The sequence below is a fragment of the Rhinopithecus roxellana genome, chromosome 14, assembly GCF_007565055.1.
Source record: "Rhinopithecus roxellana isolate Shanxi Qingling chromosome 14, ASM756505v1, whole genome shotgun sequence".
Classification (NCBI taxonomy): domain Eukaryota; kingdom Metazoa; phylum Chordata; class Mammalia; order Primates; family Cercopithecidae; genus Rhinopithecus; species Rhinopithecus roxellana.
This window is the reverse complement of record NC_044562.1, coordinates 57,096,082-57,122,390: the sequence shown is the minus strand read 5'-3', so window position 1 is coordinate 57,122,390 and position 26,309 is coordinate 57,096,082. Positions and strand designations below refer to the sequence as shown.

Genomic DNA, 26,309 nt, shown 5'->3' with positions numbered 1-26,309 from the left:
AAATAAAAATAAACAAAAAAAACACACACACAAAAAAAATAAATAAATAAATAAATAAAAACCACTTCAGTTCCTGGCCGGGCACAATGACTCACACCTGTAATCCCAGCACTTTGGGAGGCCGAGGCGGGTGGATCACCTGAGGTCAGGATTTTGAGACCAGCCTGGCCAACATGGTGAAGCCCCATCTCTACTAAACATACAAAAAGTAGCTGGGTATGGTGGTGGGCACCTGTAGTCCAGCTACTTGGAGGCTGAGGCAGGAGAATTGCTTGAACCTGGGAGGCAGAGGTTGCAGTGAGCTGAGATGACACCACTGCACTCCAGCCTGGGTGGCAGAGAGAGACTCCATCTCCAAAAAAAAAAAAAAACTTCAGTTCCTGAGTCCTGACGTCCTTTCCAAATACTACATAAAAGTAAAATGAGGCCAACATGGAAAACCAAACCAAAACACCCAGAAGGTCAGGAACAAAGCCTGGGCGAGCGGGGCGTGGTCTCTGGGTGGGGAAGCCCCATTCAGACCAAGGCTGGAGAGAGAGGATGGGTACATTTGACTCAGAAAATGCACAATCTCTGCACAGGAAAAGAAAGAATTTGAAGGGAAAGCCTGGTGAGAAATATCTGCAGCATTTACAACCAACTAAGGAAATAATCCCAGAGAAATGGGCAAATTCTCTACCTAGAGATCCCAAGAGTCCAATGAGGAACGGGGGATGAAACACGCTTGGCCTTACAGGCAGCCTGGGATGTGCACAGCAAAGCTACCTGGTATCATCATTCATCTGCCGGGTCAGCAATACTTAAAGCTTTTGTAATATCAAGGGTTGGCAGGGTGCTGCCAGAAGGGGGTAGGTTCTAGCCAGGGCAGCTCTATCCACAGTGGGAGAGGATGTGGCTGGCCTGGCTGAGCCTGGACATGAGGCTGCATCAGGACCCCCTGGCCTAGCTGAAGCCCACTCTTCCAGACCCCTACTGGGGAGGGAAGGGGGTAGGTGCATGGGGAGTGCTAAAAGCATGAGACTGCGGTCCCTGCTTGGCCTGTGGTCACTTGCCCGTGCCTGGCTGCAAGGCTAGTGGACAAACTCTCCAGTCGTGCGGGTTCCCGGCTGTTTACTTAGCACTCATCTGAGTTTATACAAAACCCTTCTGGTCCAAGCTCTGATCCTTCATTAGTAAGAGGAATGAACTTCTGGGAAAAGTGAACGGGGAGGGGCTGTTAGCTCAGGGAGCCATCTGGGCAAATGGAGCGACAGGCCCACAGGCCTCAGTGCAGAAAGTGTGTGGTGCCCCCCTCAGTCAGGTACATCCCATCTGATCATCTCCTATCACCACAGATCCCTGCATGAGCGGCAGACCAGGGGCGTGTCCCCCATTCCAGATGGGGAAGGGGCTCCAGGCAGCTTGTGGGAGGAGAGCCTCCAGCCCAGGGAGCTCCTGTCCCTCTGTCTCTGCACTATGCACCTCTCCTGAGGGGACCGCTCGGGTCACCTGCCCTGACAGCAGCTCTCAAGGGACCTCGTTCAGCCTGTGCAAAGTGTAGGGGCTTGTTGTGCAATGCTGAGCCTCCTGGGGTGTGAACAGTCCCTGGCTCTCTGCCCAGGGTAGGATGGGGTGCTTGCAGAAGCATCCGAGAGACCCTCCCTGGAACTGGCCCACTGCAGACTCTGCCCATCACCTCGAGGCCTCTCCTTGGAGGGTTCTGTTCTGGAAACCAGGGAAATGATCTCATCCAGGGGCCTGGGCCAAGCTGAGAGGGTTTGAGAATTGATGCCCACTTGACCACTTTATTAGCTTCTGCTGCTGGTTCTCTTAAAACGTCTCCAGGGCTTGAGGATGCTATAAATTTTTGGTCAAGGATCCCCTGGCAGCCTCACTGTGCCAGCATCGGTCACATGGCCCAGGCCTAGACCTCCCAGAGAGAGGCCGGGGCCTGGGGGTGCAGATCACACATTCCCTTCCTTCTAGAAGCAGTGTGAGGAGTGCTTTTCTGTGACTCAGAACCAGCACATCCCACCACTCACTGCAGACAGGAAATATTTCGTTGCTTCATGAAGAAGTAGACATTCTGGACCATGAGAGAGAAGGGCAAGAAAGGACTCCGAGGTTTAGAATAAGCCGGTCTCACTGCCGCAGATGACTTGCGGGGACCCACTAAGGGGGTGGGGGGCACCATAGCAGCAGCCCCTGCTGTTGGCTCAGTCCACTCGGGGCTTACCACAGCCCGTCTGCCTCCCAGGCCCAGGGAAACCCCCCAGGAGGTGGGAAGACCTGGGGGGAGGGTCCCTCTGCCCAGAAGGCTTGCACTGGCCAAGTGAAAACACAGGAATCCCGTTCTAGTCCTAGTGAGAGGGTTCTGACCGGCCTACCCACTCAGTATTCGCCTCGGCCACTTGCACCGGAGTGGGGTGACTTGTGGGGTGGGGCAGGGGGCGCTCTCTGAGGAAATGCTGGGTGGCAGAGCTTGAAGATGGGGGAAGAATGTTCCAGGAAGAAGGAAAGTGATCTTTGAGGAGCAGGGGAGGAGGATGCAGAGGCAGGAAGGGCTCTGGGCTCACTGAGGGTGCCAGGGCTGTCCGGAGGGAGGAGGCGTGGCTGGGACGGGGCAGCAGTGGCGAAGTAGCCAGGCAGCTACCCCAGGATGCACTTTGAAAGGAGAACGAGAAGTGTGGCCCACCCACAAGTGGCTCCCTCCATGCGGCCTGGGTCACCCCATGCACAGGAACTGGCCAATGGGAATGTCCTGGCCCCAGCAGAGACACCAGGCTCTGATCCAACTCAGAACGCCGGACTCCCTCAGAGCGCCGCAGCCCATCTCTTGCACCCGCAGCACGCCCTGCACTCCAGAGGCTTCCTGCGAGCCGCATGTGTTCGGCCCACCCAGTCCCTCTGGCCTGTCCACGCGGCGCCATGCCGGTCCACACCCTGTCCGGCCCACTCAAACCATCCACACCCCTTAGGGGATAGGCTCAGAACAGACCCTCTAAAGAATGAGGCCGGAGTGACTGGGCACGGTGGCTCATGCCTGGAATCCCAGCACTTTGGAAGGCCAAGGCAGGGAGATTATGAGGTCAGGAAATCGAGACCATCCTGATTAACACAGTGAAATCTCGTCTCCACTAGAGAAAAAAAAAAAAAAAAAAAAAGCTGGGAGTGGTGGCGGGCACCTGTAGTCCCAGCTACTTGGGAGGCTGAGGCAGGAGAATGGCATGAACCCAGGAGGTGGAGCTTGCAGTGAGCTGAGACCACGCCACTGCACTCCAGCCTGGGTGACAGAGCGAGACTCTGTCTCAAAAAAAAAAAAAAAAAAAAAAGACTAAGGCCGGAGTGGTGGCTCACGCCTGTATCCCAGCACTTTTGGAGGCTGAGGTGGGAAGATCGCTTGAGCCCAGGAGTTCAAGACCAGCCTGGGCAACATGGTGAGACTGTGTCTCTGAAAATAAGTTGTTTTTATTTGTTTTGTTTTGAGACAGCGTTTCGCACTTGTTGCCCAGGCTGGAGTGCAATGGCACAATCTTGGCTCACCACAACCTGTCTCCCGGGTTCAAGCGATTCTCCTGCCTCATCCTCCTGAGTAGCTGGGATTACAGGCACCCACCACCACGCCCGGCTAATTGTTGTATTTTTAGTAGAGACAGGGTTTCACCACGTTAGCCAGGTTTGTCTCGAACTCCTGACCTCAGGTGATCCACCTGCCTTGGCCTCCCAAAGTGCTGGATTACAGCCGTGAGCCACCGCACCTGACCCTAAAAAAAAGTTTTTTAAACTTCGCCAGGTGTGGTGAAGTTTACTTCAGTTACTCGGGAGGCTGAGGCACGAGAATCGCTTGAACAGGTGTGGTGAAGTTTCCTCAGCTACTCGGGAGGCTGAGGCACGAGAATTGCTTGACCAGAGGAGGCCGACCTGAACAAGCCACTTCAGCCTGGGTGACAGAGAGAGATCCTGACTTAAAAAAAGGACCATCTGAAGGCCACTGGGTGGTGGGTGGAGAGGCCAGTCCAGAGTGAGATGGCCGGCACAAAGTCCAAGGCTCTGCTGTCACTAACCCCAGTGGCCTACAGGCTGAATGCCCGCCCAGTCCCATCCTCCCCTGCGTCACCGACCCCAGTGGCCTGCAGGCTGAACGCCCACCCAGTACCCCGGCATGGCGTCCCCCGTCCCCACTGTACCTGAGACAGGGTTATTTATTTATTTATTTATTTTGAGATGGAGCTTCACCCTTGTAGCTCAGGCTGGAGTGCAGTGGCACAATCTTGGTTCACTGCAACCTCTGCCTCCTGGGTTCAAGCAATTCTCCTGCCTCAGCCTGAGTAGCTGGGACTACAGGTGCCCACTACCACACCCAGCAAATTTTTTGTATTTTTAGTAGAGACGGAGTTTCACCATGTTGGCCAGACTGGTCTCCAACTCCTGACCTCAGGTAATCCACCCACCTCACCTCCCAGAGTGCTGGGATTACAGGCGTAAGCCACTGCATCTGGCTGAGACCAGGTAATTTACAAAGAAAAGAGATTTGGGCCGGGTGTGGTGGCTCACGCCTGTAATCCCAGCACTTCAGGAGGCCGAGGCGGGTGGATCACAAGGTCAGGAGATGGAAACCATCCTGGCCAACATGGTGAAACCCCGTCTCCACTAAAAAATACAAAAACTGGCCGGGTGCGGTGGCTCAAGCGTGTAATCCCAGCACTTTGGGAGGCCGAGAGGGGCGGATCACGAGGTCAGGAGATCGAGACCATCCTGGCTAACACCGTGAAACCCCGTCTCTCCTAAAAAATACAAAAAACTAGCCGGGTGAGGTGGCGGGCGCCTGTAGTCCCAGCTACTCGGGAGGCTGAGGCAGGAGAATGGCGTAAACCCGGGAGGTGGAGCTTGCAGTGAGCTGAGATCCGGCCACTGCACTCCAGCCTGGGCGACAGAGCGAGACTCCGTCTCAAAAAAAAAAAAAAAAACTTGCTCGGGCGAGGTGGCGGCGCCTGTAGTCCCAGCTACACAGGAGGCTGAGGCAGGAGAATGGTGTGAACCCAGGAGGCGGAGCTTGCAGTGAGCCGAGATCTCGCCACTGTACTCCAGCCTGAGCGACAGAATGAGACTCCGTCTCAAAAAAAACAAAACAAAAAAAAAAAAAGAAAAGAAAAAGAAAAGTTATGTAATTGGCTCACCGTTCCATAGGCTGTACAGGAAGCATGGCTGGGAGGCCTCAGGGAACTTACAATCATGGCGGAGGGTGAAGAGGAAGGAAGAATGTCCTGCGTGGCCGGAGGAGGAGGAAGAGAGTGAAGGGGAGGTGCCACACACTTTTAAACAGGCAGATCTCGTAAGTACTCACTCACTATCACGAGAACCACAAATTCGCCCCCATCATCCAGTCACCTCCCACCAGGCCCCTCCCCCAACACTGAGGTTTACAATTTGACATGAGATTTGGGCTGGGACACAGATCCAAGCTGTATCACCCACACAACTCACTTCAGGGTCTAGCATTGTCAAGGGTAGTTGCCTCTACCCCGAGGGGTACCCCTCAGTGAGGGAAATCTCTGGACGCAGGGAGGGAGGCTCTGGAAGCCTTCTAAGACCAGCAGACCTCCCTCCCCACTCCATGATAGGAGAGTCTCAGATCTGCCTCAGACTCATCAGGCAAAAGAAATGGATGACAGATCTACGCACAGCATCTGGGATTTGCAGCCAGCTGGAGCATGTGGCTGCACAGAGGAAGGTGCCCTGCTGCTGGGGGGCATCACACATTTGCCACCGTGGGAGGGAGGGCTTAGCTCAGTCTCCAAGGTGGCACAAGGCCACAGCAGCCTTCCAGGAGGACAACCAGGATGCCCCTGTTCTGTGCCATCAGGGGCTGACTCTGTATGGCAGGGTCTGAGCCAAGGAGGGGAGAGGACCAGGGTGGGGGAGGCAAGCAGCCATCGCATGAGGGATGAAACAGAGAGGAGCCATGAGGAGGTGAATGGCTAGGCTGGGAGAAGCCCGAGGCCGAGGGGCTGGCTTGAATTTGGAATGCTGAATGTGGGCATCACTGGGTTATGGACGCCTCCGTGCCCCACTCTGTGACCACACAGCAGCCTTGAGTGAGCAGGCTCCTACGGAAATCCACCATCCTCCAGGTCACATTCCACAGGAGCTGGGTCTCATACCTGGCCCACCTGCTTCCATGCCATCCAGGGCCAGGTATGAGACCCAGGCCTGACCGCTTAGCACCTTCCCCACGTCCAGCCATAGCTGGCTTGGAAATGGGCAGAGTACAGGAGCTGCCCACCACAGGGGATCTCCCAGAGCTACCTGGACAGCCTGACCTTTTTCCACTGGCAAAGCCTGAACTTGTGAAGTATAGACAGGGAGCTGTGAGCTTTATCCTGCAATTACACCAGGACAGTCTAAGAGTGGAGCCATCACAGAGGAACACAGATGGAAAGAGACTCCTGGATCCAGCTATGCCTGAAACCAACACACCTTTCTCTCTGGTCACACAAATCAACAAACTGCCCTGTGCTTAAGCCAGTCTGGTGGGCTGGTATCAGCACTCAGAAGCCTACTCACCAACCAGGGACTGAGTTCCATGCTAGGTCAACACTGGGGCAGGGAGAGGGGTCAGATGCATGGCAAGAGTGGATGCAAGAATTCTGCAGAGACAGAAAATCAGGGCCAAAGGTGACCAGAGAATTGTAGGCTCCCAAGAAGTCAAAGCACTCTTGGGAAATTGAGGGCTGGGACTGGGCCTCCTCCAGGTCTCAATGGACAGGAAGACCTCAGCTGACTCCAGCATGACCCCAGCTTTTTAAGGTCTGAATAAGGGTTTGCGGTCTAGGTACTCCAGATTGCTTAATCTCCTAATCTGCTCTCTTTTTAAAATTTGTTTTAGAAACGAGTCTTTGCTAAGTTACCCAGGCTGAGTGCAGTGGCTATTCACAGGCACTACAGCCCTGAACTCCTGTGCTCAAGCAATCCTCTTGCCTCAGTCTCCAAAGTAGCTGGGACTACTCGTGCCGTGTCACTGTGCTGGACTTGATCTCCTCTTCATTTTCGGTTCCTCACTGCTAGCAACGTTCCGTATTGAACATCCAGAGACATAGCTTGACCTGGTTTGTGCAGCTCCTGGGGTACAGAACATGTCTATCAATTATGCCCAGTGACCCACTACCCCCAGTCAGTGCCCAAGAGGCAGCTCCAACAGGAGACAGGAAGCAGGAAGTATGAGTTCATTTTGCACAGGAGGAAACTGAGCCTGTGAATGGGGCAGGAAGTTGCCTGAGGCTACACAGCAGGAAGGTTGCAGGTGTGAGCTTCCTGGTCTCCTGCCTGCAATTATAGGCTCTTCCCCTGACAGAAGTACTTCAGGAACCATGGAGTCAGACCCCAAGGTTTACAGTCTGGCCATGCCCAGTCTTGCAGTGACTCCTTGGGAGAACTCTTTTCCCTTTCTGCATTTCTATAATGCTAGCTATAAAATACAGGGAATCCCAAACCTGACTGCTCTTCAGAAATTTGAGGCACACACTGTCCAAGGAACTCTAGACTCTGCATTAAAGAGTACATTAAAATGCACCCTCAGATTTTACAGTACTATAGCTTTGCTGAAAAAGCAGTTAACAATGACTGAGCACTTACTACATGACATGGATTAAGAATTCAGTCCCCCCAACAATCCTAGGAGGTAGGTATTATTATTCTCCCTACTCCCCAGTCAGGAAAGTCATAGCAGATAGAGGTTCCATAGCTTTCATATCTCCTGGTAATGTTCCTTACAGGTTTTGGTATTAATGTTACATTGACCTCATGAGTTGTGAAATACTCCCTCATTTTTAGTCTCTGTGCAGGTTTGTATGAGACTGGTGGTATTTTTTTTAACTGTTGAGAAGAATTTCTCAATGAAACCATCTGAACCTAGAATTTTCTTTGTGGGAAGATTTTAAATTACAGATTCAATGTATTTAATTGGTGTAGGACTATCCAGATTTTCTATTTCTTTTAGCATCAGTTTTGGTAAGTTGTGTATCATCTAAAATTTCAAATATACTGTTGAAAAGTCCTCCATAGTATCTTCTTATCCCTTTAATGCTGGTAGTATCTATAGTGATGTCCTCTTTTTCATTCTTGATAGTGAAATTTGTGTTATCTTTGTTCTTACTCAGTCTTTCCAGGGGTTTATCAGTTCTATTAATCTCTTCAAAGAATCAATTTTTGGCTTTGTTGATTTTCTCATTTTTTGCTTTATTCCATTAATTTCTGCTCTTATTTTTATTATTTCCTTTCATCTTTAGTTTTATTATTCTTTTTCTAGCTTCTTGAGTGGAAGCTTAGAGCAGTAATTTTCTTTTTTTTCTTTTCTTTTTTTTTTTTGAGATGGAATCACACTCTGTTGTCCAGACTACAGTGCAGTGGCATGATCTTGGCTCACTGCAACCTTCACCTCCCAGGTTTAAGCAATTCTCCTGCCTCGGCCTCCTTAGTAGCTGGGATTACAGACACCTGCCACCACACCCAGCTCATTTTCTTGTATCTGTAGTAGAGATGGGGTTTTCACCATGTTGACCGGGCTGGTCTCGAACTCCTGAGCTCAGGTGATCTGCCCACCTTGGCCTCCCAAAATGCTGGGATTACAGGTGTGAGTAACTTTGCCTGGCCTAATTTTCAATCTTTCTTCTAAAGCTATCAAATTTCCTCTAAGTAGTGTTTTAGTTGCACTGCACAGCATTTGATATGTCTTATTTTTCACTGTTCTTGTTCTTTTTTTACCCCTTCCACTGTGATTATTGACCCATTATTTATAAGTGTGACATGTAAGCCGGTGCGGTGGCTCACGCCTGTGATCCCAGCACTTTGGGAGGCCGAGACGGGCAGATCACGAGGTCAGGAGATTGAGACCATCCTGGCTGACTCGGTGAAACTGTCTCTACCAAAAATACAAAAAATTAGCCGGGCGTGGTGGCAGGCGCCTGTAGACCCAGCTACTCGGGAGGCTGAAGCAGGAGAATGGCGGGAACCCGGGAGGTGGAGGTTGCAGTGAGCCGAGATCACGCTACAGCACTCCAGCCTGGGCAACACAGGGAGACTCCGTCTCAAAAAAAAAAAAAAAGTGTGACATGTAATTTCCAAGCATTTGCAGATTTTCCAGTTATTGACTGAATTCAGAGAGGACACACTGTATGATTTCAATCCTTTGAAATTTGCTGAGACTTGTGTAAGGTCCATAGTCTATTTCGATAAACATCCTATGTGCACATGGGAAGAGTAAGTATGTTTTAGTGTTGTATATATGTGAATTAGGTCATGTTGGTTAATCCTATTGTTCAAACTGTGTGAGGTTGATTCAAGAATAAAGAAAGAAACCAGTGGGATACAGTTCCGAAAGACACACACACACACTCTTCAGTTGAGTTGAGATACTGGGGACTCCTCCAATTCGGTGGAAAAAAAATCACGCTTTTCAATAAATGATGCCAGGTCAATTGGATATCCACACGGAAAAAAATGAGCTTTGGCTCCATACCACACCATTCACAATAAATGTAATCAATCACAGGTCTAAATACGAGCCCTAAAACAAGCTTCTAAAACACAGGAGGATATCCTAATAAAAAGTTACTAACCATAAAGAAAATATTGATAAATTGGACATCACTAAGAGTAACTCCAGTTCATCCAAAGCAAAAGTAAACTACAAAATAGAAGAAGGTATTTGGGATAACGTCAATAAATGGGAATCCAAGAATCCGTCTACAATACAAAGCGCATGCGTCGGACCAAGAACTCGTATCCAGACTATGGAAAGAACCTCTACGAAGTAGACGGACAGCCCAATTTTCAAACGGGCCCGGGCGAACACCCAGGCGGCTGGGGCTGGTTCCAGGCCCCCATTGCTCCGCCTTGCAGGGGCCGCTCCGGCCTGGTCGCCTTCTCCGGGCGCATCCAGGGAACTCGCTCGGTCCTCCTTAAGCGGGGAGGCGGTCGGAGAAGCTCGGGCCGCGTCTCCCCGACTCCGCCCCCGGGGGTTGCCTTTCCCTTAGAAGGCCAAGCCCCAAGCCCAGCCTCTCGCCGGCTGGGAGTCGCGCGGTGCCCCCCTCGCTGCCCAGGACCCCGACGCCGCGGCCGGAGCCCCAGCGAGCGCGGGAAGCCCCGCGGACCTCGCGCTCCCGGCTCGGGCTCCGGCGCGGACGGGGCGGGCGCCGGGGCGGGGCGCGCGTCCTCGCGGGTCTGAATGGAAGGGTCGAGGTCGTCGGCGGCGGCGAGCAGATCCTGAAGCCAGAACTCCACCCCGGCGCCCGCGCCATGCGGCGGGAGAGGTGAGCGCGGCGGGCGTGGCGTCCGTGCCGGGGTGCCCGGGGTGCCACGGGAGCGGCGAGGCCGGGGACACGCGCGCAGGACGCGAACGGCGGAGGTGGGCGGCCCCGGGCGGGGCGGGGCGGGCCGGGTCCGGGCGGTCGCCGTGGGGGACGCGCTGGGCTGTGCCCTCCGCCCCCGCCGCCCACGCGCTCGTCTTCGAGGGCGGGCCCGGCGGCCCCGGAGCAACCCGCCGTCTCCCCGCGGCCCCTCCGCTCCCTGGCAGCCGCGGGGAATGTCTGTGGCTGAATTGAGGCTCTGAAAGAACGTGGCGCTGGGTTTTTAAAGATTTGGGGCACAAAAAACGAGAGCGGACCGGGCGCCGGCTACGGCCCTTCCCGAGGGCCACGCCCAGCCCGGCGCCCCGCGCGCCCCGTTCCCCGCGCCGCTTCCCTCCACCCGGCTGAGCGCTTGTGCCCGCAGGTGCGGCGCCCCCCACCCGCGTCGCCGCCATGGAGGTGCTGCGGCGCTCCTCGGTCTTCGCCGCCGAGATCATGGATGCCTTTGACCGCTCGCCCACCGACAAGGAGCTGGTGGCCCAGGCCAAGGCGCTGGGCCGGGAGTACGTGCACGCGCGGCTACTGCGCGCCGGCCTCTCCTGGAGCGCGCCCGAGCGCGCCGCGCCGGTCCCGGGACGCCTGGCCGAGGTGTGCGCGGTGCTCCTGCGCCTGGGTGAGTGCGCCCTGGTGGGACCCCAGCTGCGCCTCCTCCCCTGCTGGGCCGCAGCCTCCCTCCGAGGCCGAGATAGGGGGCTGGCCCAGGGGCGCCCACCCCCTGCCTGGGACGACCAGGCGCTCGGGACAGGGCCACCCAGGCGGGTGCTCCCAGATCTGCTCTCAGGCCTCCCACGCCACAGGCCCCCCCATCAGCTGCTTGCTCAGCCCAGATTTCAGCCATGCTGGCCATAAACAATAGAAAGCTCCAGAAAGAATAATCTATTAGTGGGTGGCTAAGCTTCCACAGTGACCCTTGTTCTCAGCTGGGCACAGAAACCCTTTGTAGGAGCACGTGTCCCGATGTTTATTTTGGAAAACAGATCCTTGCTGTTACTGGCTGAGATCCCGCCCTCCCGCCCGCTGCCCTCTGGATTCCAAGGCCTCTGAGGCCCCCCCATTGGAAACTGCGCCCACCGGGCTGGGTAGCCACAACCTCAGTATTCGTTGGTGCTGTGAGGACATCTGGGGTTGCTCAGTTCTGGGGTCACACACAGCCCACTGACTGCCCCCACTGTCTCCAAGGTCTGGACTGCAGAGGTTGGGACCAGCCTCGCTGTGTCCAGTCCCCTCACAGCTGGGCTGCTGCCGTCACCTGTGAATGTTTATGAGGTGCCCAAAGAGGGCACATGGGGCGCTTGTGGCCGAGCCCGGGAAGGGGAGGTGACAGCAGCGGTGAAACTGAATCGGTGGCTCTCCAGGCAGGGGGTCGGGGTCGGAGGTTACGACCCTGTGAGGGGACACGCTGCCTCCTTTCAGGCTGACGCTGGCGTGGGCTGTGGGTGGCCCCTGCCTTTACATGGTGGGCTGGGCCCAGAGAGCAAAGCTGTGTAGACCTGGCCTGCCCAGGAGTGTGTGTGGGGTACAGACAGAATCCATGGGGGCCAGCACAGAGCCTCCAGGAGGAGGTGGAGTCCCATCTGAGGCCTAGGTCGAAAGGAGGGAGAGATCTCTGGGTGGGAGCGAGGTGGTTGGTGGGACTCCGTGAGACCTGCCACCTGCTGCTGCCTCTAGCCAGACTCTGAGAATGACCCTAGGGGATCTTTTAGTGGCCTTCTGAGAAGATGATCCCAGACCCCTGGAATGGCTGAGAGGAAGTCCCAGATGTCCAACGGGGCCCCGGAGGGACACAGCTCAGACCTGCATCTGCCCTCATAGCTACTCAGGGTCAGTCTCTCGAGGCCAGTGCTGTCTCCCTGCCCTCGGGCAGCACAGACAGGAAGAAGCCTGGGCTGTGTCCCCACCTTCAGTCTGGGGCCAGCCTGCAGCGGCCCGGAGGTCTGTGTTTGGGAGCCACAGGGTCAGGCCTGGGAATTTCCATGTCACCCCCCACCCCCGGTCAGCCTCTCCTGGGCTCTGCTCTGGTTCCAGATCTTAATTAATGAGATACAGAGCAGCTGGCTCCGGGGATGAGGGCGCCTTTATTGGCCAGAATGGTCCGGTCAGCAGCATTACCCTGTTTGCTTTGGCTGGAGAATTGGCTGGGCTGGGGACTCCCAATCCCAGGGCCCTGTGGCATTGCCAGCACCATCTGCCCTGTGCCTGTGCACTGCTGCTGCCAAGGGTGCCACAGGCAGCACTTGGGGCGGTGGGCCTGTAGGGGGCCGTCCTCGGCTGCCAGGGTGGGGCTGATGCAGTGCCACCTCCAAGCATGTCTCCTTGGCAGCAAGAGCCCAGGTGGGAGTGTGGCAGTGCGGGTGGCTCAGGACAGCCACCCTCTGCACCTGAGCGGTCCCTGAGCCATGCTAGGGCCTGAGCCAGGCTCTCGGGCTTCCCCCTGCTCTCACCCCGAAGCTTTCTCTGCCCAGCCCCTCCCCACGTCAGGCTCTGGCCGCCTGCCTGGTCCCTCCTGCTCTGGGCAGCTCGGCTGCCTGTCGGCTGTGAGTCACCAGCAGGCACGGCCCACGCTCTCGCAGGATTCCCGCCCCACCGGCTTGGCCGGCTTGGCCTAGGGGCTGGCTCGTTAGAGGGGCAGGACTGGGGGCACCCTCAGCACTTCCTTGGTCTCCTGGTCTCTAGGGGCCAAGGTTGGGGGACGGCTCAAGGGAGGTCAGATGGGGTTAAGTGGAGGTGGGAGTCAGACAAGTTAAGTGAGGAACAGGCTGGAATTCAAGCAGGGTCAGGTGGGGTCAGGTGCAGGGTGTGCCCCAAGCCAGTTGTGTCCCAGGGAGCTGGGGCGTGGGCTGTCTCTCACTGCCTTTGTGACCACACAGGGGATGAGCTGGAGATGATCCGGCCCAGCGTCTACCGCAACGTGGCTCGTCAGCTGCACATCTCCCTGCAGTCTGAGCCTGTGGTGACCGATGCGTTCCTGGCCGTGGCTGGCCACATCTTCTCTGCAGGTATGCCCAGCCTACCCGTCCCATGGGACCTCAGGGAGGGATCTAGGGTCTGGCTCAGGCTCACAGGGACCCCACGAGCCGGCCTCCAACCATCCTGATGCTGCCCAGTGCCCACCGGTGCCATCTCGCTGCTGCAGGTGTCAGGAGCTGCCCAGCCACCAGCGTGGGCTCACACCACAGCATTCAGGGTCTCTTGTGGTTCTGCAGGCTGGTGTGCCTGCTGAGCAGCTGGCACAGGCTTCTCGAGCGGTGGTGGTCGTGGTCCAGCATCAGTGAGGCTGCATGACCTGCAGTCCTGTGGGGTGGCATGTCCTAGGGATGCTTGGGTTCCTGCGGGGGCCCCCGCACAGGGCTTGGGTTTCTCATAGCGTGGTGCTGTGTCCCGAGGAGTGGCCAGGAGCAGGTTTCCCAGACAGCTCCCGAGTAGATGCTGCCAGGCTGTTAGGATAGACCCTCAGAAGTCACGGGAGGCCGGGCGCGGTGGCTCAAGCCTGTAATCCCAGCACTTTGGGAGGCTGAGACGGGCGGATCACGAGATCAGGAGATCGAGACCATCCTGGCTAACACGGTGAAACCCCGTCTCTACTAAAAAGAAAATACAAAAAAAACTAGCCGGGCGAGGTGGCGGCGCCTGTAGTCCCAGCTACTCGGGAGGCTGAGGCAGGAGAATGGCGTAAACCCGGGAGGTGGAGCTTGCAGTGAGCTGAGATCAGGCCGCTGCACTCCAGCCTGGGCGACAGCGAGACTTGGTCTCAAAAAAAAAAAAAAAAAGAAGTCACGGGTAACTCTGCTGGATTCTCATGGTCAGAGGTGAGCCTTTAGGGCTCCAGCGTCCAGAAGAGGGGACAGCATGGGGGCAGGAAGTCCAAGCTGACCGGCTCCCGGGGATGTCCGGAGAACAGCAGTGCGTCTCACCTGGCTGTAACTGCCTCACCTGTGACCCCCCTGGGCACTCCCATCTCTACCCTGTAGAGGTAACTCCTGGCCCCGCCTCCCTGCTCCTGCTGCTCCCGGCTGTCCACATGCTTCTAGGCCCACAGGAGGCTCAGGGCTTGTCTCCCCTGCTTGGTGCCCTGCTGTCCACTTGTCCAGCTGCCTCGGCCTGGATTTGCCCAGTGTGGCTTCTGTCCGCTTGCCCGTGTCATCGGGTCTGGCCCTGCAGACCTCAGCCCCTTGCCTTTGACCTCTGTGACCTTGGGTCCCGTCCTGGCACCCCGTGCTATGAGCCGCCCCTGGGTGTGGCAGGCACTGGGTGCTGCCGTAGGGGTGAGTGGTGCGCCGGCCCCGATGTGGCACCTCCCTGATCGGCACATCCCTCAGCTGTTTTCCAAGTGCTGTCCGGGTGCTGGGCACAGCTCTGGGCCAGCGAACCCCGGGTGAGCAGGATTCCCCGAAGTTTGGAGGAGGGGATGCTGTTCTCCCAGGGTGGGTTTTTGGAAGACCCTGGCAGCAGGGAGGCCTTGCACACCCTCGTCTGGGAGCTGGTCTGGGTCCGTGGCCAATCAGCTGTGTGACTGTGGCCCTCTGTCATCTCTGTGGCCTCAGCTGCCTTGTCTGCAGGGCAGTCCTGACAGCAGCAGGAGCCGGGCATCAGGCAGAGGCGCCAGAGGAAGCCACACCCTCGCTGTGGGAGATGCATCCCACACCACGGGGGACCCTAAGAGCTAGGGGTCTTCAGATGGCCTCAGGACCTCCACCCACCGGAGGGCAAGGGGAAGAGGCCGGAAGTGTGAGGACCACGGCCTCTCGCTCAGGCAGACCCCACCCTCGTGGGGTGACCTCTAGCTCCTCTCCCAGGCATCTCCTCTGACCCCTGGTGGGCCGGCCAGAAGCCTGGGGACAGAGCGGGGCTGACACCCTTGGCTGGAGGCCAAGGCGGCGGGGGCTGTCAGCGTTTGCTGACAGAGTCCGGCCCCTCCAGTGCCACACTTGATCACTGCTGACCTCCCTGGACAGAAGTGACTTAGGCTGGGACGCAGCGGTGACCCTGCAGGCTGCTGGAGAGGGAAGGCTGAGTCCTGGGATGGGAGTCCAGGCGAGGTCTGGTCTTGCCCCCAGGCTTGTTTTGTGGCCACAGCATGTACTGGAGTGCCTCAGGCCACACCTGGGGAGGGCAGTGACCTCAGGCCACACCTGGGGAGGGCAGTGACCTCAGGCTGTGGTGTGGGGTCAGCAGGCAGAACCGAGCTGGGTGCGGGCGAGACTCCCTGTCTGGGCCTCCTTGGGGTGGCCTCAGAGCCTGGATTCTGTCACTGCTCCTGTGTTCCTCTGGGAGACTGTAAATGAATTCTCTTTGGCAGTGTGGCTCCAAGGCCCCCATATGGCAGCCCGGTGGGGCTGATGGTGGGGGGCCGGGCCCAGCCAGGCTGAGGCGTGTCATGGGGCAGACCTAGGTTGACGGGGGGTGCATATGGGTAGGGGCTGGGGAGTGGGCGGGTGGTGTGGCTCAGGGGCCGGGTGGGCAGGGGGCAGGGTCCCCGGCACAGTGGCCGGCAAAAGCACGGTGGCAGGAGCTGGCGAGCTGGTGCCCACCCCTCCTTCCCCCAGGGTAACCTGGGCAGGCACCCGGAGGAGGCAGCGTGTGGGGCCCAGGAAGGAAGCCAGGAGTGGAAGGCGTCCTGGGCTGACGACCACTCTTGGCCCTCCCTGAGCCGACGCCGGTGAGTGGTTGGCTCCCCCGCCGGTGTCTGTCTCGGGGCTGCTGGGTTTACGAGCCGCAGGCTGGCTTTAAAAGGAACAGTCACGGGCCGGGCGCGGTGGCTCAAGCCTGTAATCCCAGCACTTTGGGAGGCCGAGACGGGTGGATCACGAGGTCAGGAGATCGAGACCATCCTGGCTAACCCGGTGAAACCCCGTCTCTACTAAAAATACAAAAACTAGCTGGGCGAGGTGGCGGGCGCCTGTAGTCCCAGCTACTCGGGAGGCTGAGGCAGGAGAATGGCGTAAACCCGGGAGGCGGAGTTTGCAGTGAGCTGAGATCTGGCCACTGCACTCCAGCCCGGGCGACAGAGCGAGACTCCGCCTCAAAAAAAAAAAAAAAAAAAAAAAAAAAAAAAAAAAAAAAAGGAACAGTCACTTCTGAGACTGCAGCAGCCTGCCTGGGCCCCAGAGGTGGAGCAGGCCCCGGAGGTGGAGCAGGCCCCGGAGGTGGGCCTCCCCCTTTGGCGGGGAGAGAGGATGGGGCCAGGATGCCCCTGCCCGCCCGGCCTTGCCTGAGCAGGGCCTGGCCTGAGGTGGGGGCGGTTTCTAGGAAGGCTCTGGTTAGTTCTGGGCGGATGCCTGAAGGCCGGGGAGGGCTGAAGGGAAAGGTGATGGCGGGACGAACGGGCACACAGCTGACGGGGGATGTTGGGGGGCACCGACCAGGTGGTTTGGACCATGTGTAGAGTTCAGTTTAAGTCTTGTGGGTTTCACTGGAAAACTGGAGCTGACTCCCCTGTGGTCAACATCCCCCACCCCACCTTGCGCCCCAGGCTTGTCCCATGCAGGCCTGGCTCTGGCCACGCGACAGCCTCCACACCACCACCTGCCTGAGGGGAACCGCGCAGGCTGAATGAAGCGCAGGAGCTGCGTGACCTGCAACGGGTTTCTGAACCGGAGCCACCTGACTAGGGAGCTAGGGCAGGGCCGCTCCCTTCTGCCCCTCAGGCCCACTGGCAGCTGCACCCCCAATCCCCTTCACCCTTTGTCCATCCCAGTCCTCCTGGGCCCTTTTGCCTATAGAGTGAGCCTCTAGCCTCCAGGTGCTTTACATGTCCTTGCCTCCCTGCCTGAGGCCCCTCCCATGCCAGCCATCCCTGCACACTCTGACCCCTGGGTCTTCCTCCCTCTCTTCCTCTTAGCAGGCAGCCCTGAGGGTGTGCACCCAGCCCAGCCCCTCCACTGCAGGCAGGCGGCACAACCTGCACTGGCTGGGGCTTTGGCTAGTGATGTGAGCCACCTGACGGCTGCAGGGCAGGGCTCTGTGGGGGTCTCCAAGTCTCCAGCCCCAGGAGCCTCCCATGAAGGCAGAGGCCAACAAATGTTGTTTCTGGCTGTTTTCATTGAGGGCTTCAAAGCTCCCACTCAGGACTTTGGAATAACTCATTTTCCTCCCCATTTAAAAGTCGGCAATAGTTTTTTTTCCTTTGAATTTGAATTGTATTTCTATAACTATATATGTAATTTTATATAATTCTTCTAATTATAGTTTTACTATAAGAAAAATTTAAATGGCCGGGCGCAGTGACTCAACGCCTGTAATCCCAGCACTTTGGGAGGCCGAGGTGGTTGGATCACCTGAGATGAGTTCGAGACCAGCCTGACCAAAAAGAAGAAACCCCGTCTCTAATAAAAACACAAAATGAGCCGGGCGTGGTGGCGCAGGCCTGTAATCTCAGCTACTCAGGAGGCTGAGGCAGGAGAATCGCTGGAACCTGGGAGGCAGAGGTTGCGGCGTGCTGAGATTGTGCCACTGCTCTCCAGCCTGGGTGACAGAGGCAGACCCTATTCTTTCTTTTTTTTTTCTTTTGCGACTGACTTTTACTCGTCGCCCAGGCTGGAGGTGCAGTGATGCAGTCTTGGCTCACTGCAACCTCCATTTCCTGGGTTCAAGCAATTCTCCTGCCTTAGCCTCTGAAGTAGCTGGGATTACAGGTGTGTGCCACCACGCCTGGCTAATTTTTGTATTATTAGTAGAGACAGAGTTTCACCATGTCGGCCAAGCTGGTCTCGAACTCCTGACCTCAGGTGATCCGCCTGCCTTGGCCTCCCAAAGTGCTGGGATTACAGGCATGAGCCACCGCGGCCAGCCAAAGAGACCCTATTAAAAAAAAAATGCTGGTGCGGTGGCTCCCACCCGGCCTGCCTTCTATGGCTGACCACCACACTTATGCATCTATTTATCTGTTGGAGGACACTTGGGTTCTTTCCACCTTTCGGCAATTGTGAATTGGCTGCTATGAACGTCTGTGACTATTTGTTGGAGCTGATTTTTGTTTTCATAAAAGATCCAGGTTTGCTGCTATATGAGGGACTGGAGAGCAGTGCTTCATCTTTGCATGTGCAGTGTCCTCAGGCTGACTCCCTCCAGGGACCACTGCTGGGCGGCATGTTTTGTGGCTGTTCAGATACTGCCAGTGCCCTCCAGCTGGGCTTCCCACCAAGGTTTACAAGGCTTTGCAGTTGCCTGAATCCTCACACTGCCATTTAAAAGCATTTATTTATTTAGAGATGGGGTCTCGTTCTGTTGCTCAGGCTGGAGTTCCATGGTGCAATCTCGGCTCACTGCAACCTCCGCCTCCCTGGGTTCAAGCGATTCTCCTGCTTCAGCCTCCCGAGTAGCTGGGATTACAGGTGCATGCCACCACGCCCGGCTAATTTTTTTGTGTATCTTTTGTAGAGACGGTGTTTTACCATGTTGGTCAGGCTGGTCTTGAACTCCTGACTTTGTGATCTGCCCGCCTCGGCCTCCCAGAGTGCTGGGATCACAGGCATGAGCCACCGTGCCTCGCCTAAAAGCTTTTAATGCAATAGATCACATCTTGTTTTAATTTGCCTTTCTTTGGTTATGAATGAAGGTGAACATGTTTTGTGTCTCTTATTTATAATTTTTTTGTGTGAATCAGCTGTTCCAGTTCTGTGCTCATAGTTCTTTTGAAAGCCTTCTTTTCTCGCTAATATATAAAATGTCTGTCCGTGTTGAGGCGTTGTGTCCTGCCTTTTGTTCTGTCCCCCCCGCCCGTCGCCATCTTTCGTCTTCTCTTTCAAGGCGGCTTCCATCTCAGTTCAGCCTCAGCAGGTTAGGGGTCTGGGGAAGGCAGTTTCTCTGCAGGCCTCAGCTTCTTTATATGTAAAATCTGGATGCCAGGCCTGCTGCGGGAACAGGCTGCTGCGGGGTGCTGACTGTGAGGTCACTGGCTGCTCACTCCATCCGGCTGCTGCCCTCAGTTCCCTCGTCTCACCCCCCATTGTAGCTGCGGCCTCCTCCACAGACGTGGGCTGGGCAGGTGTGCAGTGGAGTCCGAGAAACCTGCCTCCCCGAGAACTACCTGAGAGGGTGGACAGGCGGCCAGCTGGCCAGGCGTCCTGTCGGGGAGTGGTCCCCCTTGGGAGGGTCCCTGGTCATTAGCTGGACAGCAAGCACGACAGCAGCTCAGAGCGGCCCAGCTGCTTCCTTAAGTGCTCCCGTGGGTGGGATTCAAGTTCTGGTCTTGACCATCTCTCTCCCTGCAGGCATCACGTGGGGCAAGGTGGTGTCCTTGTATGCGGTGGCCGCAGGGCTGGCCGTGGACTGTGTGAGGCAGGCCCAGCCTGCCATGGTCCACGCCCTCGTGGACTGCCTGGGGGAGTTTGTGCGCAAGACCCTGGCAACCTGGCTGCGGAGACGCGGTGGATGGGTGAGCGCCTGAGCGCCTGCGGGGGTGGGAGAGCTGGGGTGCCAGGGTGCAGAGGTATGGGAGGGAGTGGCGGGTGGGTGATCACCTGAGCACTGCTGGGGGAGGTGGGCGAGGCAGGGAGTGCGGTAAAGGCCGAGACCTACAGGCAGGCCCTGGGCGCTCTCCTCTGCCCGGATCCAGCACTGACTTACCCCTGACCCTACCCCTGTACTAAAGACCCGCTGCCCCCAGCCCCTGCCCACCCGAGTGGGAAAAGCAGGGCCCCGAGGGGTGGGTATCAGAGCCAAACCCTTCATCTGTCTCCATGCCCCCAACTTCCCGCCCTGCCCTGTCCAGACTGCAGGTGCTGCTGGGGCCTGGGTATGGAGGGCGGCTCCCCTGCCCAGAGTCCAGCGTTCTTTCCTGCACAGCGGGTGTTGGGCCCGGTGTGTCAATCAGTGGCCAGGGATGACAGGGCTCAGACCCCTCTGCTGGGGCCTTTGGTTCAGCATCTCGAGAGATTGAAGTCAAGTGGTCTGTGGGAGCTGTGGTCTCCTGAAGGCTGAATTGGGGGTGGGGGAGGGCACTGTCCTAAGATGACACGCGGCTACAAGCATCCCTCAGCACAGAAACCCCAAGACTTCCGTCCCCTCCTGCCTTCCTCCTGTGGAGTCTGGCATTGGGTGGGGCACTGTGTGCCCTGTGGGCGAGGACACTTTGAGCAATGCCAAGGCCACAGGTCCGGGCTGCAGGGAAAAGACTTCATTTATTAGCGGGAAGTGAAGGGAATAAGAGAATTGGAGTGGATGTTCATTCACTCATCCAGGAGGAACTTCAGGGTCCAGGGAGTCCTTGGGCTTCTGGAAGCCTAGTTCCTGCTGCTGTTCCAGGCAGAGTCTGAATGAAGCTGGGTTTGCCCCTTCCTGGCAGCCCAGGCTCCAAGGCCCCATAGGAGGATGCTGGGGTACTTGTAGACCCTGGGGTGCAGCAGGCAGGTGGTTGAGGGGAGTTGGCACCCTGGTCTGGATGTCCGGAGCCCCAGCAAGGGCCACGAAGGCCTCTCTCCTGCTCGGCAGGGGCCCTCCAGCCGGCCTGGACTGACTGCCCTCTGTCCCCACCTCCGGTGCCTCCTGGCCCTTCACACTGGCTGAATGTGCACGATGTCGGGTCTGGTCTTGTGCTGGAGACTTCAGCCCAGGCCGCAGACCTCCTTCCCGAACAGTCTCCTGCATTCCCTCACACAATTTGCTGATATTCTGGTGCACGGTGCTAGGGGGCCTGGCGGTGCTGGGCGTCTGGCAGTTTTGGGGGGCCTGGTGGTGCTGGGGGTCTGGCAGTTTTGGGGGTTCTGGTGGTGCTGGGGGTCTGGCAGTGTTGGCTCTGCTCTCTCACGTTCTGCCTCTTCCCTCCCAGACTGATGTCCTCAAATGTGTGGTCAGCACAGACCCTGGCCTCCGCTCCCACTGGCTGGTAGCTGCACTGTGCAGCTTCGGCCGCTTCCTGAAGGCTGCCTTCTTCGTGCTGCTGCCAGAGAGATGAGCTGCCCACCTGGGCAGTGGCCGCAGCCTGGCCCTCTGGGCCCGACGCAGGAGGCCCTCAGCACCCGAACACATCTCCCTCCTCCCCACCCAAGCCTGGAGCACTCTAACCCTTGGAGACCCCCTAAGCCCCGTTCCTCCACAGACCCAGACCCTCCAGAAGGGGTGAGCGGGGATAGGCTTTCCTGAGCCTGGAGCTGGGCTTTGGGGCAGCCTGCGACCCTCCTCACTTGTGCCCCTTCTCCTGGGATCTCTGTGTCTTCCCTTTTCTTTCTGGGGCCAGGAAGTCAGGGTCAACTCCCAGGCCCCAGATGCAGGGGCCCAGAAACACCTGCTCTCCCCTGAGCCCCAAATGCAGGGGCCTGGGACACCGTGCTGTCACCTGAGCCTGGGGTCCCATCCCAGGAAGAGGGGCCGTCTCAGGACCTGAGTCCTCAGGGCCCTCACACATTCAATCTGAAGGTGACCCTGGCCTGGCCGAAGCTGGAAGAGCCATGGGGACGCAGCCAGTAAACAGAGCGTAAGGCTCACGTGCTGGTTGCTTAATCCGTTTCTGGAGGAAGAGTATGACCCCCACCTGTGATGGGGTCCTTGTGTGGTGGGGACTGGGGCCAGCGGGCTTCAGGCTGCATGCTTAACCCATGGACGTGGAACCTGCGGCAGAGAAGGAAGGTCGCATGAGCCAGATCCCGCTTAACCCATGGATGTGGAACCTGCGGCAGAGAAGGAAGGTTGCATGAGTCAGATCCCAGTCCAGTTTCATGTCAGTTGAGGGTGAGGGTGACCCCATCTGCTATTTTTGTGCCCATCCTCAGACAACCATTTGGGGATGTGCCTATTAGGGCTCCCTAAGAACTCAGATGCCCAGGAAGCCCAGCCCCTCAGGGTGCACCCACACACAGCCTTCCCTTGACGCCTACGTTTCTGGGCACATGTGAGGCATCTTTCCTGGAACCCCGAGCCAGCCCTGTCCCGTCCCAACGCAGCATGGCACTCAGGAGATACAGGCTGGATGTGGGGCGGTCCTGGGGAGGCCTGGCCTAGCAGCCTGCCCTCTGCACGCCGCCCACCTGAGCCCTCCCTGCCAGGCTTCATGCTGGGGTGGGCCACATGCCAGGACAAGAGGACCCCAGCAGAAAGCCAGCCCTGGACTCACATGGCATTCAGGTCCCACTGGGGGGTTGGGGTGGTAATAAACTCCAAATGATCATTCTCATTTTACACAGAATGTCACTCGCGTGTTAAATGGCTTCTACCTACATACAACATGGTAAAAGGTGTGGAACGTTTGCTTGAAAATAATTGGGGGTGGGGGAGTGGTGAGAGGGTGGGGATGGGAGGGTTCCTGGAATTGGTTCTTTATCCTGATTAGATGTAAAGGCACTAATGCTGATTTCTAGTAGTAAAAAGCACCAATAGTCCACAGTGTGATGTACCAACAGAGATATGCATAGTATCACCACTGGGTGCTGCTCATTACATACTTGCAGAAGGCAGGGTTCTGGTTCTGGTGGCTTTTGTTTTGAACACTTTTGTCAAACTAGAGTATAATGGGCCAGGTACAGTAGCTCACACCTGTAATCCCAGTACTTTGGGAGGCAGGAGGATGGCTTGAGGCCAGAAGTTCGAGACCAGCCTAGGCAATATAACAAGATCCCATCTCTACAAAAGTAAAATTAGTCAAGCACGGTGGCCTGCACCTGTGGTCCCAGCTATTCTGGAGGCTGAGGGGGGAGGATTGGTTGAATCTGAGAGGTTGAGGCTGCAGTTAGCTGTGATCATACCACTGTACTCCAGCCTGGGTAACATAGTGAGACCCTGTCTCACAAAAAAAAAAAAAAAAAAAAGGTGTGGTGGCTCACGCCTGTAATCCCAGCACTTTGGGAGGCCCAAGCAGGTGGATCACCTGAGGTCAGGAGTTCAAGACCAGCCTGGCCAACATGGCAAAACCCCAACTCTGCTAAAAATACAAAAATTAGACAGGTGTGGCAGGCACCTGTAATCCCAGCTACTCGGGAGGCTAAGGCAGGAGAATTACTTGAACCTGGGAGGCAGAGCTTGCCGTGAGCCGGGATCGCCCCACTGCCCTCCAGCCTGGACAGAGTGAGACTCCATCTCAAAAAAGTATGATGGGAGTGAGCTCAGGATTCAGATTCCCAGCTGAAGTGTCACCTGAATAATCCGCAAGTTATGACTGTCCCAAGAAAGACTCTTCACTCCTTTAGCTGCGGGTCTGAGACTACTGAAAAACCTAGAATCTCGTCCTTCCAGTGGCTGGGTTATAGCACATGTGGAACTCCCAGCCTCGCGGTGTCTGCTGTGCAAGTGAAGGCATTGGTCGGCAAGGAATGGGATCCTGTCCGTTGGAGCTGGGATGAGGATGTGTGGGGCGACCCTGATGAACAGTGGAGACCCTGAACCCCTAAATCCTGATGAGTCTTCAACAGTGGAAGAGGCCTCCCTAACCCTAGTGGTAGCTTCCCCAACTCCATCTGAGCGGGTTAACCCTGTGTTGTCTGAGGAAATGGGACGGCCCTGAGGCTGCTGACTAGCAAGACCAGGCTGCTGCTCCCCAGGAGCTGCCCCCACCCCTTTTTGCTTCTAGACGTGGAACTAGACTGATGTGGGGCAGGCCCTAGAGCTGAGATACAGGGTGTGACTGTGAGGAGATGCACTTGCCCAAGAGGATGCGTTTTCCTGTTTACACAGAAACCCCAGGAAGGTGGGAATGCATATTGAGGGCCTGGGAGAACGGTAGGAGGAACATAGAGTTGGATCAGGCCAAATTTACTGATACGGGCTCACTAAGCAGAGAGCCTGCATTTAGAAAGGGCTCTGATTGGTTGGTTGGCTGCTTGGCTGAAACATGGGCCAAAACATGGCCCACCACGGGATAACTGGACATGCCTGGTCACCCGTGGTTAGTGTGGAAGGGATTCAAAGGCTTAGGGAGATTGGAATGCTAGAGTGGATTTGTTCTCCCTATTCTCTTCCTCCAGCCCTCCACCCTCCTCCCCTGCAGCTCTCCTCTTCCTCCTCCTCTGCAGCCCTCCACCACCCTCCCTCTACAACCCTCCTTCTCTTCCAGTCCTCCACCCTCCCCCTCCCCTGCAACTCTTCACCACTCTCCTCCTCCCACTGCAGTTCTCTTTTCTTTGTAGCCCTCCTCCTCCTCCCCGGCTAGCTCTTCTCTTCCCCCTCACCCACAATACTCCTCCTCCTCCCCTTGCAGCCTTCTTCCCTTTCTTCCCCCTGCAGTCCTCCACCCTCCTCCCCTGCAGCGCTACTCCTCTTTTCTTTGTAGCCTTCCTCCTTATCCAGCCCTCCACCCTCTTACCCTCCCTTGGCAGCCCTACTCCCTCCCCTTCCTCCTCCCACCTGCAGCCTTCAACTCCCTCCTCCTCCTCCTATACTTTTCTTCCTCATCTTCTCTCAGGACCCAGCCCTAGTGCCAGTACCCCAAGCCTTGGCTGACTCTCAGCAGGGAGGCTCCCGACTGGGTGCACGGGGCAGTGCCCAGGAACTCTGGTTCAGGCCTGCTGCAGGGCTCGTTTGCCTCTTCAGTGGTGGCTCTTAGGTGCTGTGGTTCCGTGGCTGAGGAGCCACACAGGAAGGCCCACTACCTGTGTCCCTCAGCTTTGTTCATCTGCTTCTCCGGAACAGGACCCCTTCAGGGCAGGCCTGGTGGACCGCCCTGCTTCCGATGAGGCCTTGCACAGGCCTTCCTGTGGACACTGCACACAGGTGACTGAACCTGATATGACAAAACATGAAGTGTGAGATGTTTCTAAAATCTCCACCTGGGCCAACCACAACCCTCCTGGTGGAGGCTATCTTCTGCTACCGTGTGCCATGCCAGAGCTCCCCTACCCTGGGAACAAATGCCAGGGTGCCCTGTGGCCCAGTTCTCCTCAGTCCCCTCATCTGTCCAGAGAACAAACGCCAGGGTGCCTTACGACCCGGCTCTCCTCAGTCCCCTGATCCATCCAGCCCATTTTCATTCCTCTCACTTTGGCCTCCTGTGTGTCCGACTGTGCCTCTGGGCCAGACTCATTGCAGGGCTACTGGCCTGTGCAGGCCCCACCTTCCTGCTTTCTGATGCAGCGATATTCTTCCCTTTTTAGGACCTTGCTCTGTCACCGAGGCTGGAGTACAGTGGCGCAGTCTCGCCTCTCTGCAACCTCTGCCACCCAGGTTCAAGTGATTCTTGTGCCTCAGTCTCCTGAGTAGCTGGGATTACAGGTGCCCACCACCACACCCGGCTAATTTTTCTATTTTTCATAGAGATGGGGTTTTGCCACGTTGGCCAGGCTGGTCTCGAAATCCTGACCTCAAGGGATCCACCCACCACGGCCTCCCAAAGTGCTAGGATTACAGGTGTGAACCACTGCGCCCGGCTGACATCTCCTCTTCAAGCCTGATGCCAGCTCAGGCCACAGACATTAGCCCTTCTGACAAAGCTGGAGGATAAGGCCCCCTCGCACGCCCCATCCTCTCCTCGCCCCTCCGGGGGGCCCTCCCCCAAGCGTCTCCTTTGAAGCCCTGCCTCCCTCTATCATGCCCGCCCCCAACCCACACAGTCTCAAGAAACATGAAGAGAGGACCCCTGGGGTGGTCTGGCAACGCCTGCCTGGTGGACAGCAGATGGGAGAGAAGGAAAGTGGCCGGTGGGAGAAGGGGCAGAGGAAAGGGGAGGAGGAAGGAGGAAAAGTGAAGCCCACGCTGAAGGTGCCCCTCCTGCTCAGGCTTCCTGCCAGATGCTTCTTGGATCAAATACTTTGTTATATTTCCAGCACAAGAAAGTGATGTTACAAACACTAAGAGAATTCAGAGAAACAGCAGGATTTAAAGTAGCACAGAGATCTTTGTGTATACTTTCAGTTAAAAGACAGAATGGAAGAGATGACCCATTTTTAACAGCAACAAAAAGATAAAAATCCGGCCGGGCGCGGTGGCTCAAGCCGGTAATCCCAGCACTTTGGGAGGCCGAGACGGGCGGATCACGAGGTCAGGAGATCGAGACCATCCTGGCTAACA

At 56.8% G+C, this 26,309-nt stretch overlaps 1 protein-coding gene across 1 annotated transcript; it reads left to right on the top strand.

The window, feature by feature from the left end:
* Positions 1 to 10,011: 10,011 nt before the first annotated feature.
* On the top strand, positions 10,012 to 22,493 carry BOK (BCL2 family apoptosis regulator BOK). The gene is made up of 5 exons (XM_030917094.1): positions 10,012 to 10,286; positions 10,747 to 10,995; positions 13,250 to 13,378; positions 19,592 to 19,755; positions 21,148 to 22,493. Exons 2-5 carry the CDS (start codon positions 10,776 to 10,778, stop codon positions 21,271 to 21,273), a joined length of 639 nt encoding a protein of 212 aa, XP_030772954.1. The 5' UTR covers positions 10,012 to 10,286; positions 10,747 to 10,775; the 3' UTR covers positions 21,274 to 22,493.
* The last annotated feature ends 3,816 nt before the right edge of the window (positions 22,494 to 26,309 follow it).

Bases quoted from the DNA above. Each gene is read 5' to 3' on its own strand.
- BOK (XM_030917094.1), top strand. From the start codon at position 10,776: ATGGAGGTGCTGCGGCGCTCCTCGGTCTTCGCCGCCGAGATCATGGAT. The intron at 10,996-13,249 runs GTGAGTGCGCCC...GTGACCACACAG, and splicing joins CGCGGTGCTCCTGCGCCTGG to GGGATGAGCTGGAGATGATC. The intron at 19,756-21,147 runs GTGAGCGCCTGA...CTTCCCTCCCAG, and splicing joins TGCGGAGACGCGGTGGATGG to ACTGATGTCCTCAAATGTGT.